The sequence below is a fragment of the Saccopteryx bilineata genome, chromosome 8 (assembly GCF_036850765.1).
Source record: "Saccopteryx bilineata isolate mSacBil1 chromosome 8, mSacBil1_pri_phased_curated, whole genome shotgun sequence".
In the NCBI taxonomy this organism is placed as follows: Eukaryota; Metazoa; Chordata; class Mammalia; order Chiroptera; family Emballonuridae; genus Saccopteryx; species Saccopteryx bilineata.
Window position 1 is genome coordinate 26,784,567 of NC_089497.1, and position 16,414 is coordinate 26,800,980.

At 43.5% G+C, this 16,414-nt stretch overlaps 1 protein-coding gene and 1 pseudogene across 1 annotated transcript in view; one reads left to right on the forward strand and one right to left on the reverse strand.

Moving 5' to 3' along the window:
- Positions 1 to 16,414, forward strand: part of CRYBG3 (crystallin beta-gamma domain containing 3) — a 131,360-nt gene that overhangs the window by 107,201 nt on the left and 7,745 nt on the right. The window contains exon 18 of the mRNA XM_066241610.1: positions 14,567 to 14,706. Within this exon, the coding sequence (XP_066097707.1) occupies positions 14,567 to 14,706 (140 nt within the window). The remainder of the gene's footprint in view (positions 1 to 14,566; positions 14,707 to 16,414) is intronic.
- LOC136311822 (tRNA N(3)-methylcytidine methyltransferase METTL8, mitochondrial pseudogene) lies at positions 3,316 to 5,553 on the reverse strand (annotated as a pseudogene).

Consider the following 16,414-nt stretch of genomic DNA (forward strand, 5'->3'; position numbering starts at 1 on the left):
TCGATGCGCTGTTGGGGTGCTTCCAGTTTGTATTTTCCAGATAGCAGGAGAGGTGCCTAATCTTGCCTGCAGTCACTCAGTAACTCGGTGACTAGAGGTGAATTTCTATTCCTGACCCAGTTGATGGCATTTACCTTAAGGAAATCAATGTTCCCAGCAGCTGTTTCACTCTTAGTTACTGTCTCGCTGTGCAGGAGGCTGGCGCATTCCTCTCCAGTATCCCCTAGGCCCTGGCTCTGCACTCTCCAGTACCCTAGCACCAGCCACATGTGGTTATTTAAATGTAAACGACTTCATAAAGCACACTCAACACCTTGATCACTAGAGCCAAATGCTCAATGGCCACATGTGGCTAGCAGCTACATTATGGAAGAGTGTATATACCAACACTCCTCTCACTGCCGGAAGTGCTGTGGGGAGTGCTTCAGACCTTCCCCTGTCAGCAGGTAACCTTATACCAACACTCCTCTCACTGCCGGAAGTGCTGTGGGGAGTGCTTCAGACCTCCCCCAGTCAGCAGGTAACCTTTGCCAAATAACGTAAAGAGAAAATAACTCACATTCAACTATTTAAAAAAATTTTTTTTATTTAGAATAATGGTGTGACTTTGATCAATAAGAGTACATAGGTTTCAGGTAAACATTTCTATAGCATTTGAACTGTTAATGGTGTTGTCTGCCCATCACCTAAAGTCAAATCATTTTCCATCACCTTATGTTTGTCCCTCTTTACTCCCCTCCCCCTCCCCCTCCCCTGGTAACCACTTCACTTTTATCTGTCCATAAGTATCAGTTTTAAATCCCACCTATGTGTGAGATCATATAATTCTTAGCTTTTTCTGATTTACTTATTTCACTTAGCATAATGTTCTCAAGGTCCACTCATGTTATCATAAATGGCAGTATGTCATGCAAGAGAGAGACAGAGACAGTCAGGATGGGGGACAGGTGAGAGGCATCAACTCATAGATGCAGCCCTTGAGTTGTTCATTGAGTGCTTTTCATACATGCCTTTACCAGGGGGCTCCAGCCAAGCCAGTGAACCCTTGACAAACCAGAGACATTTGTGCTCAGCTGGTGACCATGGGATCATGTCAAGGATTCCATGCTCAGGCCCGTGATCCATGCCCAAGCTGGTGAGCCTGTGCTCAAGCCGGCATCCTTGGGGTTTCAAACCTAGAACCTCAGCATCCCAGGTTGACACTCTATCCACCGCGCCATCGTTGGTCAGGGGATATGCCATCATTTCTTACGGCTGAGTAGTATTTCATTATATATATTGATATATGTACCACATCTTCTTTATCCAGTCCTCTGTGGATGTATTCTTTGGTTGTTTCCAAGCACTTGGCAGTGAATAATGTTGTGATGACATGGGGATGCATGTGTCATTGCACACCAATATTTTTGAGGTTTTTGGGGTACATATCTAGTAGAGGGGTCGCTGGGTCATATGGTAGTTCTATTCTTAATTTTTTGAGGAAGCACCATACTCTCTTCCATAATGGTTGTACTACTTTACATTCCCACCAACAGTGAATGAGGGTCCTTTTTCTCTCCAACCTCTCCAACACATGTTATTACCTGTCTTGTTGATAGCAATCAATCTAACAGCTGTGAGGTGGTAGCTCATTGTCATTTTGATTTGCATTTCTCTAACAGCTAGCAAAGAAGAGCATCTTTTCATCTATCTATTTGTTGTTTGTATATCTTCATGAGAAAAGTGTCTGTTCAGGTCCTCTCCCCATTTTTTATTTGCTTGTTTGTTGTTGACCTTTGTAAGTTCTTTATCTAATTTGGATATTAACCCCTGGTCAGAGCAGTTGTTTGTGATTATCAGCTCCCATTTTCTTAGTTGCCTTTTTGTTTTGTTGGTGGTTTCTTTTGCTGTGCAGAAGCTTTTCAGCTTGATATAATCCCATTCATTTATTGTTGTCTTTTACTTCCCTTGCCTTTGAGGTCCATAAATTTAGTACTTATGTTTTCTTTTATGTAATCTTTGAAGATGCTTTCATTTCTTCATTGTGTGTTTTGGGTCCTTTATCAAAGATTACTTATGCATATATATCTGGTTTTATTTCTGTGCTCTCGATCTGTTCCATTGGTCTGAGTGTCTGTTTTTCTGCCAATACCATGCTGTTTTGATTATCGTGACTTTGTAATATAATTTGAAATCAAATGATATGATACATGCAGCTTTGTTCTTTTTTCTCAGGATTGCTCTGGCTATTTGGGGTCTTTTATGGTTCCATACCAGTCTGGTGATTTTTTTTTTTGTTCAATTTATTTTTTAGCAGCTTTGAGATTTTAATGGGAATTGCATTAAATCTGTATATTCCTTTGGGTAATACGGCCATTTTCACTATGTTGATTCTTCTGATTCATGAATATGGAATATCTTTCCATTTCATTGTGTTGTTTTCAACTTCTTTCAGTAATGCTTTGTAATTTTCAGTATAAAGGTCCTTCACAACCTTTGTTGAGTTTATTTCTAGGTATTTTGTTGTTGTTGCAATTGTAAAAGGAATTGGGTTTTTTAAAATTCATTTCCTGAGGTTTTACTATTGGCATATAGAAAAGCAGTAGACTTTTGTATATTGATTTTGTGTCCTGAAACTTTATTTGTTCATTGTTTCTTACAATTTTTGGGTGGAATCTTTAGGATTTTCTTTCTTTCTTTTTTTTTTTATACAGAGACAGAGAGAGGGATAGATAGAGACAGACAGACAGGAACGGAGAGAGATGAGAAGCATCAATCATTAGTTTTTCCTTGCGACACCTTAGTTGTTCGTTGATTGCTTTCTCATATGTGCCTTGACTGTGGGGCTACAGCAGACCAAGTAACCCCTTGCTCGAGCCAGTGACCTTGGGCTCAAGCTGGTGAGCTTTGCTCAAACCAGATGAGCCCACGCTCAAGCTGGTGACCTCGGGGTCTTGAACCTGGGTCCTCCACACCCCAGTCTGACCTTCTATCCACTGTGTCACTGTCTAGTCAGGATCTTACTTTTTGACTTATGAGAGTCATTTAATTATTTACAAAAATCAAACAACAAAAATGATTACACCCATCATTAACCCAAAAAAACTTGATCATATTAAGTTCTGTTTTTGAAAACAGAATATGGTGCACTCTTCCAAATCACTTACACATTTTTAAAGTACACAAAAGCTCACCCATGATAAACAGCAGGATTTATAAATTACCTTCTTCTGATTGTCTTTTCAAAACCGAAAAATTTATAGAAGTCTTTGAATAGTATGGTCCTCTGTATTACCTTAATATAGTGCATAGTTCAGCTATGAAGAAGGAGTGAAATTACCAACTTGGAGCTTTCTGAGTCGTGTTGAATGGTTTCTGGAATTTGCCTTGAACCCGTACTCAGTGCATTTTTATTTGCCTTTTCCTATTAACTTGTAAGCAACGGTTAATCTGGTTCTGCTTCTCGTCTAACCCAGCCTTGCGGAACAAATTGTAGACTTCCCCTTTGGAAAGAAATATGCTCTGATACCATCTTCTTGAACAGGGGTCCCCAAACTATAGCCCACGGGCCGCATGCAGCCCTCTGAGGCCATTTATCCAGCCCCTGCTGCACTTCCTGAAGGGCCACCTCTTTCATTGGTGGTCAGTGAGAGGAGCACAGGATGCAAAGCGCAGCGTCGCTCACGTACAGTACACTACTTCCAGTGACGCGGGATGCACGCATCACGGCGCCAGAAGCACATCATATCACTTGTTACGGCTAGCAGTGACAAATATGGAACCGGACCTTGACCATCTCATTAGCCAAAAGCAGGCCCACAGTTCCCACTGAAATACTGGTCAGTTTGTTGATTTAAGTTTACTTTAAATATTGTATTTGTTCCCATTTTGGGTTTTTTTACTTTAAAATAAGATATGTGCAGTGTGCATAGGGATTTGTTCACAGTTTTTTTTATAGTCCGACCCTCCAACGGTCTGAGGGACAGTGAACTGGCCCCCTGTGTAAAAAGTTTGGGGACCCCTGTTCTTGAACATAAAAATTTCAGACCCTGACAGTTGGCTTAGTGGTAGAATGTCGACCTGGCATGTAGATGTCCAAGGTTAAATTCTCGGTCAGGGCACACTGGAGAAGAAACCATCTGGTTCTCCATCACTCCCCATCTCCTTTGTATCTTTCTTTCTCTCTCTCTCTCTCTCTCTCTCTCTCTCTCTCACTCTTCTCCTCCCACAGCTACAGCTTGGTTGGAGCAAGATGGCTCCGGGCACTGAGGATGGCTCCATGGCCTCCACCTCAGGTGCTAAAGTAGCTCGGTTGCCGAGCAGTGGCCCTAGATGGACTTGCTGGGTGGATCTCAGTTGGGGCACATGCGGGAGTCTGTCTCTCTGCCACTCCACTTCTCACTTAAGAAAGAAAATTTTTTCAGATAAACAATGCCCCCTTTTAAAATGAAGCTGAGTCTTATGTTTTCCATAGTCCCGAAATAACACCATACCCCCAGGTGTCCGTAACTTGGATAATCGGTTTACAACCGCTTGCATCCTGCCAGGGTGAATAGACGAGAGCACAAAGACAAGGAGAATGACATCCAGGACCCAGTGTGGAAAAGGGTAGAGTAAGCGATCGTCACAAACGGCATGAACAAATGCACAACAGTGGGCTGTTCTGTAGGATGGTGCACTTTACTAGCTCCACAGCTCCAGAAGCAAAACCACGATAAAGAAAGGACGCTGGGACATTCTGCAGAGTGTTCAGAACTGGAAAACGCAGCCAACCTCTAGGATTCTGCAAGTGGCTTTGCTACCAGGAAATAGCTGTTTTCAGAGGTCCTCTTCTGTGTTCTTCAGAGTCTGAGTTGGAAAAGTCAGATTCTGCTTTGTTTTTACCATCCGACAAGCCAAAACTTTTCTTATAATAATTGTTTCCTTCAGGCATAATAGGGCAGTGCTTTCTTGAGAAACAGTTTGCAGCATTAGTTTTTACAGGACCCCATGGTAATTCTTCTGCCTTCTCTTCAGTTTTTTTGATCAACTGGAAGAATTTCAGAAAATTCCCTCAGCAGCCAATTGCGATCCTTGAAAAACTTAATTTTATGAATCTTGTGAAATGTGTCCCGATATTTATTAGCTTCACTCTCATACTTAACTTGCTGTTCCAGGAAAACTGGCACAGCTGAATTTTCCTTTACTATTTTTCTGGTTGCTGCTGCTTTTAACCACTGCTTTTTTTTTTTTTTTTTTTTTAGATTTTATTTATTCATTTTTAGAGAGAGAGAGAATGGGGGGAGGAGCAGGAAACATCAACTTCCATATGTGCCTTGACCAGGCAAGCCTTGGGTTTCGAACCAGTGACCCCAGTGTTCCAGGTCAACACTTGATCTATCCACTGTGCCACCACAGGTCAGGCCTGACCACTGCTTGTGATCCCACATGTCATACTCAAAACGCTTTGACTGGGTCAGCTAAAATCCTCAAGCCCAGAGGGGCCACTGGGCGAGGACCACTGTGATATCGGTGTGGCCCCTTTCTCATCCCTAGACAGGAAATAGAATTTCTCCAAATCCCATTCATCTTAATCAGCACCTATAGCTCAGATGCTGCTCCCACTGGGGTCACTCCTTTCTCCTCTTGCCTTGAGGAGCCTGGTCTCCTGTCTGTCCTCGGGCCTTTTATCCAAGAGGGAAAAAAAAACCTGATTTCCTGGTGGCCTATTGATTACTTGGAGCTTAACTCCAACATTTTGTCCTTATTCAAAAGGTTAGTCTTCGGCCCTGGCCGGTTGGCTCAGCGGTAGAGTGTTGGCCTGGCGTGCGGGGGACCCGGGTTTGATTCCCGGCCAGGGCACATAGGAGAAGCGCCCATTTGCTTCTCCACCCCCACCCCCTCCTTCCTCTCTGTCTCTCTCTTCCCCTCCCGCAGCCAAGGCTCCATTGGAGCAAAAGAAGGCCCAGGCGCTGGGGATGGCTCCTTGGCCTCTGCCCCAGGTGCTGGAGTGGCTCTGGTCGCAGCAGAGCGACACCCCGGAGGGGCAGAGCATCGCCCCCTGGTGGGCAGAGCGTCGCCCCTGGTGGGCGTGCCGGGTGGATCCCTGTCGGGCACATGCGGGAGTCTGTCTGACTGTCTCTCCCCGTTTCCAGCTTCAGAAAAATACAAAAAAAAAAAAGATACAAAAGGTTAGTCTTCCTAAAAACTAGCCTCCCAGCTCCTCTCTCAAGTAATGGAGACATGTGACCATGTTCTGGCTAAAGCCTCTGCTTGAAGGGAACGGGGCTGGAGGGCAGCTTGCCGGCACCGGCTCCTGCCTCTTCCTTCACCTTCCATGTGACACTGTGCAGAGGAGGAACAGGGCCTGGTTCTTGATGGCATCATTGAAAAAGTAAACCACTGACAGGCACCGCCTTCCTCTGGGCTTCCTCCTTTAGCACAGGGGGCTGCTTTGGGGGTTGCACTCGACATAGCGCCTCTCACAGTGAAAGTCAGGGGCTGAGAGGCGTCGGGGTACCAGGCGGCTAGAGACAGACCCCCGAGCGCGGGCCGAGGGCAGGGAACAGAGCCCCAGGGACTGCTGCACCGCCATGCAGCATGCAGAATGGATACCATGCCAGCCCTTAAGGCTTTCTATAGACAGAGTCATGTCATCTGCAGAAAGTGAAACCTTGACTTCTTTCTTCATATGGATGCCTTTTATTTCTTTCTCTTGCCTAATTTTAGAGGAAAAGCTTTCAGTTTTTTGTCATTGAGTATGACATTGGCTAAGGGTTTGTCATATATAGCCCTTATTAAGTTGAGATATTTTCCTTCTATACCCATTTTATTAAGTGTTTTAAACATAAATGAGTGCTGTATCTTACTGAATGCCTTTTTTGCATCTATTGATATAATCATATGATTTTTGTCATTTGTTAATGTGATGTATTACATTGATCAATTTGCATAAGTTGAACTATCCTTGTTACTTGATCATGAAGTGGGTTTTTTTAATGTGTTGTTGTATTCAATTTGCTAGTATTTTGTTTAGGATTTTTGTATCTGTATTCAGAGATACTCGTCTGTAGTTTTCTCTTTTGTGTTGTCCTTGCTAGGCTTTGGTATTAGGGTGATGTTGGTCTCATAAAATATGTTGGGGAGCGTTGATTCGTCTTCAATTTTTTGTAAGACTTTGAGAAGGATAGCTACCAAATCTTTGAACGTTTGGTGGAATTCACTAGTGAAGCCTTGTGGTCCTGGACTTTTATTTTGGGGGAGTTTTTTTTTTATAGTTGTTTCTCTTTCCTTACTGTTTATCTGTATATTTGGGTTTTCCACTTCTTCATGACTCAGTCTAGGAAGACTGTATAGTTCTAGGAACTCATCCATTTATTCTAGGATGTTGAATTTAGTGGCATATAGTCTTTCATAGTATTCTAGCATGATCCTTTGAATACCTGTGATTCTGTGGTAATTTCTCCTCTTTAATTTTGGATTTTGTTTATGAATCATTTCTCTTTTTTCCTTGGTGAGTCTAGCCAGGGGTTTGTCAATTTTAATAACCTTTTCAAAGAACCTGCTCTTGGTTATATTAATTTTTTCTATAGTATTTTTGTTCTATATTTCATTTAATGGTGCTCTAATTTTTACTGTGTCATTTTTTGCTGACTTTCAGATTCCTTTGTTCTTCTTTTTCTAGTTCTTTTAGATGTGATGTTAGGTTGTTTACTTGGGATCTCTCGTTTCTTGAGATAAGCCTGTAATGATATAAACTTCCCTGTTACTACTGCTTTCACTGCATCCCTGAAGTTTTGATGTGTTGTGTTGTCATTCTTCATCTGTATATATCTTCTTTTTTTGAGAGAGAGAGAGAGAGAGACAGGAATATCAATCTGCTCCTGTTTGTGCCCTGACTGGGGAATTGAACTGACAACCTTCGCACTCCAGAACAACGTTCTAACTAACCGAGCTCTCTGGCTAGGGCTTATTTTTTTGTTGATTTTTAGAGAGACAGAGAGAGGAAGGGAGAAAGAGGGTAGGGGGAAGGGATACGTAAATTTGTTGTTCTACTTAGTAGTGCATTCTTTGGTTGCTTCCCATGTGTGCCCTGACTGGGGATCAAACCTGCAATCTTGTTGTTTTGGGACAATATTCTTAACCAACTGAGCTAACCAGCTGGGGCTGTATGTATCTTTTGATTTCTACTTTTATTTCTTCTTTGACCCAGTCATTTCTTAGTAGTATATTGTTTAATTTCCACATTTTTGTGTGAATTTCCTTAGTTCCTTTTTACAGTTAAATTCTAATTTCAAAGCCTTATGGTCAGAGTATATGCTTGGTATAATTTCAGTCTTCTTGAATTTGTTGAGGTTAGTTTTGTTGACCCAACATATGGTCTATCCTTGAGAATGTTTCATGTGCACTGGAGAATAATGTATAATCTGAAATTATAGGATGAAAGGTTCTATAAATGTCTATTATGTCCATTTGATCTGGTATATCATTTATGAATGTTATTTCCTTATTGATTCTCTGTTTGGATGATCTATCTAGAGCTGTCAACGGAGTGTTAAGATCTCTAACTATGATTGTGTTTAGTTCTGTTAGTAGTTTTATATATTTTGGTGTTCCCTGGTTTGGTGCATATAAAGAAGTGTTATGTCTTCTCTTTTTTTTTTTTTTTTTTTTTTTTTTTTTAGAAAGGGGTTGGAGAGAGAGAGAGGAGAAAGAGAAGGGGGGGAGGAGCAGGAAGCATCAACTCCCATATGTTCCTTGACCAGGCAAGCCCAGGGTTTCGAACCGGCGATCTCAGCATTTCCAGGTCGATGCTTTATCCACTGCGCCACCACAGGTCAGGCCAAGAAGTGTTATGTCTTCTTGATGTAGTATTCTCATTATCATTATGAAATGTCCATCTTTGTGTCTTGTTACCTTTGTTGTCTTGAAATCAGTATTGTCAGCTATTAAGTATGGCTACACCAACTTTTCTTTCGGTATTATTTGCTCAGAGAATCATTTCCAACCTTTCACTTTGAGTCAACTGTTATCCTTGCAACTTAATTGTGTCTCCTGATGGCAGCATATAGTTGGGTTTTGCTTTTTGATCCAACCTGATACTCTGTGCCTCTTTATTGGTGATTTCAGTCCATTTACATTGAGGATAATTATTGATGCATGAGGATTTACTGTAGCCATTTTATGTTGTTTTTGGTAGCTTTGTGCCTCCTTTGGGTCTGCTCTTTGTGTTTCTGTCAGTTGTTTTTGTTTGGTGATATACCATACTTCCTTCTTGTTTCTTCTTTTTTAAGCTATGTCTTTCAGTTTTGGTTTTCTCATTGTGGTTACCATTAGGTTGAGGAAAATGTTTCGTATATAAAAGAGCCCTTTGTCTTATGAGTGCTTCTGCACTCCATCCTCCTTTATCCCCTCCTCTTTTATGTTCTCGTTGTCACAGATTATCCTTGTTTATATTGTAAGTTTATTGGAGCTTTTATTTTTCATTTTATGTTGTTTTGTTCTTTGTATCTGGTACAATAACCTGCTTCTGTATTTCCAGAGGTAGGTTTTTTCTGGTGATAAATTCTCTTAGCCTCTATATGTCTGGAAAAGTTTTTATTTCTCTTTCATATTTTTAGGATAAGTTGGATGGATATAGTATTCTTGGATGTCAATTCCTCTCTTTTAGTACTTTGAATGTTTGGGTCCTCTCTTCAGGCTTATAAGGTTTCTGCTGAGAAGTCTGATGATAACCTGATGGGCCTTCCTCTATATGTTATGTTCTTCTTTTCCCTAGCTGCCTTGAGGATTCTTTCTTTGTCATTGAGTTTTGAGAATTTTATTGCAATGTACATCGGAGAAGGTCTCTTTGGGTTGAGCTAACTCGGCATTCTGTTTGCTTCTGGATTCAATGATCTGACTCTTTCCATAGGCTTAGAAAGTTCTCATCAATTATTTGGGGTATTTTTTGGTTTTTTTTTTTTATTTTTCTAAAGTTGGAAACGGGGAGGCAGTCAGACAGACTTCTGCATGCGCCTGACCGGGATCCACCCAGCACACCCACCAGGGGGCGATGCTCTGCCCATCTGGGGCATTGCTCTGTTACAACCAGAGCCACTCTAGCACCTAAGGCAGAGGCCATAGAGCCATCCTCAGCACCTGGGCCAACTTTGCTCCAATGGAGCCTTGGCTGCGGGAGGGGAAGAGAGAGACAGAGAGGAAGGAGAGGGGGAGGGGTGGAGAAGCAGATGGGCGCTTCTCCTGTGTGCCCTGGCCAGGAATCGAACCCGGGACTCCTGCACACCAGGCCGATGCTCTACCACTGAGCCAACCAGCAGGGCCAATTATTTGTTTAAATAAGCTCTCCATTCCCTTCTCCATCTCTTCTTCTTCTGGTATTCCTATTATTATTATATTGCTCTTTCTGATGAAATCAAATAATTCTAATAGAGTTCTCTCATTTTTTAAAAATTCTTGAGTCTCTTTCTTCCCTCTCCACCATCTCTAGCTGCCTGTCTTTGATGTCACTGCTTCACTCCTTTCTCTGTCCAGTTCTTTAGCTAAACGCGTTAGTTCACTTTTCAGTTCACATAATGAGTTCTTCATTTCTTGAATTTCTGTTTGATTCTTTTTTAAAGTTTCAGTTGCTTTGGTGAAATACTCGTTTTGTTCACTAATTTATTTTCAGAGTGCATTAAATTGCCTTTCAGTGTTTTCTCATATCTCATTGAGTATTTTCAAAACTTAATTTTGTATTCTCTGTCATCTAATTCCCAAATTTCTATGTGATTGAGATTGCTTTCTGGAAATTTTCCATTTTCTTTCTGAATTGTGAATTGTGTCTCTGTCTTGGTTATTCATGGCATCGGAGGGACCCTTTCTCTTCCCAGAAGGCGTTTGGGAGTGGTATAGCACTTGCAAGAGGTTTTTCTATTATTTTCCAGAAGGTAGCGATGGATTGCAAGTTTTAGCTCTGTAAAATCCCCTGGCTAACCCCCACTGCACTGCTGCAGCCTGAGTGATGGCAGCGGGGCTGGATGTGAGGCCTTCTTTGTTCTTTCTCCCGGAAGTGGCAATCTCAGGCCTCCACGTGTTCTTCCCTATGTTTCGACAGGCCAGGCACCAGACAGAGAGTACCCCCTATTCTTCTGGGAAAACGGGTTCTGCAGTTAGTTCTGGGGCCTGCCACTCTTACTCTGTACCCGTGAAGGGAGGAAAGCAGGATCTGGGGGTTTGGGGGCTGCAGTTTGCATTTCCCACTCTCCCAAGTGCAGGCTGCAGGCAAGCTGCAGGGGCTCTGGCGGTGTCCCCGGGTTTCATCTTCTGTCCTGTCCCCACACTCAGCTGCTGCTTTGGTTTAGTGCTTCTCAGAGGACCCTCACCCCAATCTCTCTGCTCCTCCTGACAGAAGATGACCGGATACACAGGGCTCCTCCCCTGTATCACAGCAGCAGGGGTTGGGTCCTTTCGCACGCCCCCATCCTGCCTTTATTTGATTCGAAGCGTGGATCTTTCAGGCAAGCCTGCAGCCCAGCTGGGGTTCCTGAGCTGAGTTATCGCTGTTCAAACTGTTGAAATTTCCATGGGGGAGATCAAGGTTATCTCTCCCACCACCATTCCTCTGATGTCTGAATCTTAAATTTTTGAATAAATAATATATTCCTATGGTTCAAAAATAAAAAGGTACCAAAAGTCATGTAATAAAATACTTGGCTCCTATCTGTGCCCTTTGTCCTCTCAGATCCTGCCCTGCTGAAGAACAGTCATGGTTAGTTGGTTTGCAGGTTTTTAAAAAAATTTTCATGTATATACAAGCACACGTAGGTGTATTCATGTGTAAAAACCTTCCCTTTTCATCGTGGTAACATAGGAAGTATGCTGTTCTACACTATTCACTGAGTATTTGCCTCTAAGGAATAAATCTTAGAGATCTTTCATAAAGATCTCATTTTTAGCCCTGGCCAGATGGTTCAGTAGAGAGAGCATCAGCCCAGTGTATGGACATCCCTGTTTCAATTCCTAGTCAGGGCACACAAGAGAAACAACCATCTGCTTCTCTCCTCCCTCTCCCCCTTCTTTCCCTCTTCCCCTTCTTTCCCTCATCCCCTCCCACAGCCAGTGGCTCGATTGGTTCAAGCGTAGCCCTGGGTACTGAGGATAGCGTGGTTGGTCCAACTGTGTCAGCCTCAGGCACTAAAAATAGCTCTGTTGATTTGAGCATCTGTCCAAGACAGGAGTTACCAGGTGGATCTTGGCACGTGCAGGAGTCTCTCTTTATCTCTCCTCCTCTCACTTAAAAAAAATCTCATTTTTTACAGCTGTATAGAATTCTCTGTGAATGTACTATAATGCATTTAACCAGTGTCATCTTGATAGACATTTAACTCATTCTCCATCCTTTGCTACGCCTGACACTTTTGCAGGCCTAGAACGCTTTCCTGATTCATTTTGTTCTATGCAAGTACAACAGCAGGTTGGTTATAAGAGTCAGTTCTTTGTTTACTGACCATTCCCTGACCATCCACAGTGCCTGCTGCTGGTGCTCTGCTCCCAGTGTACCAAGTTACAGGTCCTTCAGCTCAATCCTAGTCCTTCAACAGCTCCCCCTGCAGTGAGTCCGGCTCTGCCCTGTCAGTGTGGGAGGAGCAGCAGGCAGCGCAGTAGGCCGTAGCGAACAGTGGGAACACGTGACCGGTCCTGTTGGACTCTGTAGTCTAGCTACATGGGTCGACTTGCTGTTTCTCTGACACACCCCAAGCAATTTCTGTTGCCCTTCCAAATTCACTGCATCCTCTACAACTGAGCTCACACACTACCATCGCCACGAAACTTCCTTGATCCCTGCTCCTTTCTGCTAAAAACAGTGTAGCTCCGCTGAGTGCTCCCACCGGGCACGCCCTTCCCTACCGGGAGTCCGTTCCAGAGCCTGTGCACTTCTCCTGATGAGCTTCTAGTTAGCAAAGCCTTGAGCACAAGGGTGGTGCCTTGATTTGACTCCTTGTTTTATTTTTTCTATCCCCTCAGGTCAGTTTCCTTTATTTCTGTTCATAAAAAAAAAAAAAAAAATCCCTCGAAGATAGAAAGGGTCCCATTTCCGACTGGGAAATTCCTGGGTTGGGGATGGTCCCTTACCTGCTCAGAGGTTTTTCTGTTTCAAGAGGAAATACTGAAAGGGCTGTGAAAGCCTGCGTACAGCCTGTATCTGTCTCAGAGGCATCCTGCCATTTGCCCACATGTTGAACAAGCCTGTGAGCGTATGTTTTTATGATATTTTTACTTAATTTCCTGTTAATTTTTATTCTTACCCCCAGCCCCACCCCACCCCTTTGGCAACCATCAGCTTCTTCTCTATATCTGTGGGTGTTTCTCTTTTTTCCTAATCCCTTTATTATTTTTTTATGCCACAAATAAGTTGATCATACAGTGTTTGTCATTCTCTCTCTGACATAGTTCACTTGACATAATATCCTCTAGGTCCATTCATGTTGTCACAAATGGCAAGATTTTACTTTTATTGCTGAAAAATATTCCTGAGTGAGAGAGAGGGAGAGGGAGAGGGGGGGGGTGTCACATCTTCTTTATCCATTCATCTAACGACGGACATCTAGGTGGCGTCCATGTCTTGGCTATTACTAACAATGCTGCAGTGAACACAGGAGGACATGATACATCTTTTCCAATTAATGTTTTTGTTTCCATTGGATAAATAAATACACCGAAGTGGGATTACTGAATTATACGGCAGGTCTACTTTTAATGTTTTGAGGAGACTCCAGACTTTTCCATTAGGGTGGCTACACTAAGTTACAATTTCATTAATTGTGTACAAGGTTCCTTTTCTCTCCCTCCTTCCCAGGACTTGCCCTGAGGTTTCAAAAATTTGAAAAACAAAAGAATTAGTTTGCCTTAATAAATAAATAGTGAATATACTTCACAAAACATAGAGAAAAACATTTTTAACTCACAAGACTAAAATATTGACCACAAAATAGGTCACAATTACTTGGATTTCTCATCCCCCAAAGTCTCCCAGCATGCTGTCATACATATACCACAGAATGAAACGAGCAATGTTGCTTGTTCTTGTCTAACCTGAAGGGTTTGGGGGATTACTTACTTTTAATGCAGAAATCACCCATATCCCTGTGCATTCTGCTTATTATTGTTAAATTAAAAATGCCTGCTGCTCCCTCCTGGGAACATTTGTAAGAGCCATGAAGTCTGCGTTCTCGGTGGCTGCGTGTGTGGCCTCCTGGGAGGTGGCTCTGCCATTCTGTTCCGTGTTTATTCTGTTCCCAGCTAAAAGCAGGAGCAGGGCCAAACTGCGGTCTGAATGCAGCGTATGACCAGCCCTCAACATCTGATTGGAAGCAGGTGTCCGTTCTTATTATGAAATTAAGATTTTTTTTTCCCCCTGAAACTTCCATTTTAATTTTAAAAAACTGAGTAAGAATGAATAGACTCTGATCTCACCAGTTCAGTTTTGACTAGAACATGCTTAAAGGGTGGGGCAGAAAACGAGATGCCTTTGAGAACACAGTGGCCCAGGGTGTCCTGTGCCTGCTTGGGGCGTCGCTGTGGCATGGCCAACCTGACTGGTGATGCTGTCTTCTGTCTGTGCCGTTAGGTCTTTGAGGAACCCTCCATCAGCCTGTTTGCTCTGGAGCATTGCGAGGGGAGAGAGCTACACCTAGAAGAGGCTGTGAACTCTGTGCTGAACAAGGACCTGCACCTCTACACCCAGTCCGTGTGGATAAAAAGCGGCCTGTAAGTATGCAAAAGGGGCGTGGCCGGCTCCAGCCACCGTGAGAGGACAGAGGTGCAAAGTTGCTTTTATTCCCCCGCTGCTGTTGGTGTTCGATGTGATGGTGCTCTTTCTCCTTTGCTCTCTCAATGTAATCATAGTAGTTTCTGCTTAAACAAGAGCGGGCTGTGGAGCGTGTCTTCTGGGGAAGAGCCCTCTGGGAGAGAAGGCTGCCGTGTGCTCAGAGAGTCAGAGTAGCCCCGTCGGAAGACCACAACCACCGACCCCACTTTCCTTTCCGAAGGAACCGGACGATATCAGCGGCTTGAGTTATTTGGAAGACTGGTGGTGTTTCGCCATATTTTGATTTGACCTCTGGTTTGTTCTGGAGCTGTTTGCTCCCGGGGACGATTTCCATGCGCCGAGCACCTTGGCCTGACTTAGCCTGTCCGCCGGCGTTGCTGTGCATCCAGGCTGTGTCGAGCGGGGTGGACCCAGTCGTCTGGGGCCTGCTCTCTTACAATCAGCGAGACTGCTTTAGGAAAAGAAGTGAAAAAATTAAGGATACATAAATTAGGTATGAACTTTGCATGCTTGTTTAGACCAGCGGTCGGCAAACTCACTGGTCAGCAGAGCCAGATACCAACAGGAGGCTGCGGCCGGGTGCTCTGGCAGCAGTGGGTTTAGGCCGAGGGCAGCGACAGAGATGCGCCTGGGTGGCTCTCCTGAGGCCTCCTGGCCCAGGGCTGGGACTCAGCTGAGGCTGAGCTGCGTGTCTCCCGCGTGTGGCTCGCCAGCCGCAGTCCGCAGTTTGCCGACCGCTGGTTTAGACCAAGAAGGTGACAGGCCTTGCGGGAGAGGGACAGGAGCTGCAGCTCACGCGCCTCGCGGGCGTTCTGAGGGGCGGGGTCACACCTGCTCCTCCCCCTGCGTTGCTGCTGGTGTTTTGGAGCCAAAAGGCAGCTAACGGCACACACAGCCCTCAATGATGAATGTGAAGAGGACTGTTTTTATTTCCTGTGCCTTTTAAATTATGTAATAATCAACTCTGCATGTTTAACTATCAGGGGATAATGAAAGACAAAGCCAAGAATATAAATTGATTGGAAAATTAAGTCAACTCTTACAATATATGGCTTTTGTATTATTCACATGTAATAGTGCTTTAATTTTTTTTCTACAAAGCACTTCACATGAAAGTGTTTATGAAACAGATTAACTTACTCTAAGTATAATCCTCCCCATATTCTGTATTATTTAACACTTAACTCTGAACTGAATGCCACATCCTTGGCTTTTCATACATGTCACAGCATTTTTATACGTTTCTTTTCTTTCCATTCCTAAGTGGAACTGAAATGTATCGGCTCATCTCTGAAAACTTCACACCGTCTCGTTTCACTTTCATAGATAACTGGTGCCATTTTATCTTGACTTCCTTTTTCATTACCCACCTGCTCTCACTGCCCTGGCTTCTCTGGGAGGGGTTTGGGGCAGGGTAAGGCACAGTGGGAGCAGCCTGAAGGTTTCCCAGGCTCCAGGTGGCGGCTCGCTACCCACAGTGACGAGTTTTATTTGGTTTTGTTTAATCCCCATGTTACTCCATATCTCTGATCTGTGCTGGTAGTAGCGAGAGCCATGCGTTAGTGGCCCATCCCTCAGAACTTTGCAACTGTGCCGTTCATTTAGATTGATATATAATGGGGTGCAGTGTATTAAAATCTTGCCTAG